Raw genomic sequence first — 3,576 nt, 5'->3', positions numbered from 1 at the left:
TGCACAGGGTGCAATTCACTCGCTATTAAAGCTATTAATGCGTTTACTAAAGGAAGGACCACAACAGCTGTACTCATTGCCGTGCCTGGGCTGTTAATTATTTCCAGAGGTGGCCGTTTTGGTGTTTGCTGCCCTGGCAGGGGCAGGCATGGTGCAGTACCGATGGCACAGGTCCTGTTCCAGGCCACGCTGGTCGGAGGTGCCACTTGTGATCTGAGAGGCTCCTTGCAGCCAAACTGGGGTTAATTAAAGACTTTTGAGAAGCTGCCTACAAGTAACGTGGCAGGCTGCCCAAAGTTGATTAGAAAGAAAAACAACCGGGGTAGTGTTACCTTCAACAGGCACAGAGTGAGCACTTACCTATTGAGATGATATACGGAAGTCCTGCTGCCAGATGGTGTGTGGAGGGTTTTGTTTGGTTGTTGTTTTTTTGTTTGGTTGTCATTTTCCTATTCTTTTTTTTTAGCAGAATCAGATGAAATGGCTGAGGCTGTCAGGGCCCTGTGGAGGCCACCAGGCCCCAGCCCTGCCCCAGCAGGGCCACCCAGCGCAGGCTGCCCAGGCCCATCTCCAGGCGGCTTTGGAAGGCCTCCAAGGAGGAGACCCCACAGCCTCTCTGGGCAGCCTGTGCCAGGGCTCCTCACCCGCACAGCACAGAGCTCCTGGGGCTCAGGGGGAGCCTCCTGGGGGCCACGTTGTGTCCATTGCGCCTTGTTCTGGCACTGGGCACCTCTGACAAGAGCCTGGCTCCATCCTCTCTGTAGCGTCCCCTTGGGTATTTACAGACATGGATGAGATCCCCCTGAGCCTCCTCTTCCCCAGGCTGGGCAGTCCCAGCTCTCAGCCTCTCCTCCCAGGAGAGCTGCTCCAGGCCCTCCATCACCTTGGTGACCCTCCTTGTACTCTATGCTGTATGCCCAGGGCTGTTGTGTACTGGGGGCTCAGAAGCAGACTCAGTGCTCCAGGTGTGGGGAGCGCTTCCCCTTCCAAGGGGAAGGCTCCCTTCCCTTTTCCATGTAATTTATTTAAGTCTGCGTACAGAAACACACTCCCGATTTTGCTACCCTTGTACCCCTAACTGTGGCAAGCAACACTGAACCACGCCAAGAAGGCAGCAAGCCAGCAAACAAAAGCCCGGTGGTGTTTCTCCGTTTCCACACTTGCAGCTCTGCCCTGAGGCAGGCTGGCGGGGGACCTGTGGCACCCCGACACACAGCACCGAGGACCACCGACCCTTTTTCCCCCCAGCCCCCTGGCTGAGGCGAGCTCTGCCCGCGGGGGGCCGGGAGCGGGGCCGGGGACGGTGCGGGCCACGGGCGCCCCCCGGCGGCGGCAGCGGCAGCGGCGCGGGGCTGCGGGGGGGGGCGGCGGGCGCCCAGCGCCATTACAGCGGGATGCTGGGGGTGGCGGCGGCGGGGATGACCAACAGGTAGGAGGAGATGGCGGCCGGGGGCTGCGAGGGCTTGGGGACGGGAGATTCCGCCCCGGGAGGCGATGCCGAGGAGCCCGTGGGTGTTTGGTGTGGGTTGGTGCCTGCCCCGCGCTTACCGGGCGGCGGGGAGGGGATGGGGGGGGGGGGGGGGGGGGACGTGGAGGGAAAGCTTGGAGAGTCCTTGGGGAGCATTACCTGCAGGGAAAAAGGTTACTGGGGATGGGGTAGGGGAAGCAAAGTCTGCTCTGTTAATTGCCCGGCGCTTCGGAGCCTCGCCCATTGTAAACGTTTCTCGGGAAGAGCCAGCCCGAATCACAGCCCGGGCACGGGGCAGGCTGGGGCCGGGGGAAGGAAGGGAAGAAGGAGCCGCTCCGGGACGACCTGAGCCTGCCTCGTCCTTTTTTGAGCCCCTTCCCGAGCTCCCCTTGCTCCTCGGGGACCACCACCAGCAGCAGCAGCGAGCCCCGGGGTGCAGCCGTGGCCCCCCGCGTCCCCGCCACGTGGCGTGGGGCTGGGGGCGAGCCCCCAGGTCTGAGCCTCGCTGCCCTGCACGCTTGGAAAAGGTAAGGTGGCTCCGTGCCTACAGGGCTCACTGCTTTTATTTCAGCCGCTTAGCTTTCTTATTGGGGTGCTGGAGCTGCCCATCTGGGCTTCTTTATGCTTTCCGTGTTATTCCCCTGTTCCTGGGAGCAGCCCAGGTGACAGCAGTGGTGCTGCGGGCATCCAGCCCCGCACAGGTGCTTCGCCTCTCCAGGTGAGCGCAGCCATCGCCTGCTTGGCCGCTGCCCCGCTGAAGCTATCGGTGTCGGGCCGGTGGCACTGCTGCTACACGCTCCCCAGGGTGTGAGCTCAGCTACACCCCTGGCACCGCCAGAAATTTTGGGACAACGTCAGGCCGGGGCCTCCGCGTGCAGGAACTTGCCGCGGTGAAGCAGGCAGAGCGTGCCGGCGGGGAGCCCACCTCCCTCCTGGCTGCACGGGGAGGAAGTTTCTGCAGCACAAAACAAGCGTGGTTCCTCCTGTGCTTCTCTTCTCCTTGTATTATTTTGGTCATGTTGTCATAGGAAGGACCAGGGGGTGGAAGAAGGTGAAGACTGAGTGGTAGCACGGCTGTGCCAGGGCAGAAGGTGCTGGTTCTTGGGTACGCGAGGCTGGGGAGCTGCCTTTGGGTCACGCAGCTGTGCTAGGTTCAGCGTAAAACTAATGCCAACGTCCACGTAAAATGTATTGTGAATTCTGAGGGGAGGGGATTCAAAATCAGTGCATTTGAATTCCTGTTTGAATCAGCGGAAGAGAACCAAAACGGGAAAGAATGACTTGAGGTTTCCCTCCAGACCTGTGTACGGAGGTGGAGCAGACATCTGGTCAGTATGTTCTCTGAAATTCTGTTCTTTCTAATTTAATATATCTTTTCCGCTTTATGGATGCTTTTTGAGCTCCAGTTGCTGCCACTGCTTTTGTTTTTGCAATGCGAAGAACCTGCAGGCTGTAACCTGAATGCATGTAACCCCAGGGCACTGCTGTGGGACCACAGTGTCAAACAGAGGAAGAAGGTCTTCCACGGGGGAGAGGGGTTTTTTGGGTGGTGTGGGATGTGCAGTTGGGATGATGCTGGGCAGCAGTTTGTCGCTCCGGATTGCTGAGTGTGCATCCTGGTGCTGAGAGATACTTGCTATAACGCACGCTTGCTTCATAGTTGTTATAAATGTTATAGATTCAACCAAAAATGCACCCAGCATTCAACATATGAATGTAAGATGTAAGAAGTGTGATGCTTGGATCGAGAGTGCATGAGTTGTATGGCTTTTTTTTTTTGGCGGGGGCACAGGAGGGGGACCACAGGCTGAGTTTTGTGGGCAGCTTTTCCAGCTGGTTGTGTTGAATTCATCTTGATGTGTTATTGTTGGAATAAGTTTCTTACGGGATTCAGAGAAAAATATTAGCTTGCAGCTCAGAGCCTTTATTATCTTAAACATTTGTAGTTTCCTAATGCAAACTAAGTTTTTCTTTGGGGTAATAAATCTAGGCCAGTGTGCAGTCAAATACTGAACAAAGCAAGCTCCTCTTTATTTACAGAATACTTGTGTTTGAGAAATTAGTGTAGACTCATTGGATTTACAGCTCTTGTTCGTGTGAAGCTGAAA

At 56.9% G+C, this 3,576-nt stretch overlaps 1 protein-coding gene across 6 annotated transcripts in view; it reads left to right on the top strand.

The window, feature by feature from the left end:
• The first annotated feature begins 1,375 nt into the window (after positions 1-1,375).
• Positions 1,376-3,576, top strand: part of LIMS1 (LIM zinc finger domain containing 1) — a 63,925-nt gene continuing 61,724 nt past the window's right edge. For 2 of the 6 annotated variants that reach the window (XM_084515609.1, XM_084515607.1), the window contains exon 1: positions 1,376-1,429. In XM_084515609.1, coding sequence (XP_084371735.1) covers positions 1,395-1,429 — 35 coding nt within the window. In that variant the 5' untranslated portion in view covers positions 1,376-1,394. Of the gene's footprint in view, positions 1,430-1,604; positions 1,996-2,702; positions 2,797-3,576 lie in introns of those variants that run through there. The other 4 variants (XM_084515604.1, XM_084515592.1, XM_084515595.1 and 1 more) reach the window with 4 other exon arrangements.

This window comes from Aythya ferina, assembly GCF_964211825.1.
Source record: "Aythya ferina genome assembly, chromosome: 1".
NCBI lineage: Eukaryota > Metazoa > Chordata > Aves > Anseriformes > Anatidae > Aythya > Aythya ferina.
This window is presented reverse-complemented; position numbering and strand designations above follow the sequence as displayed.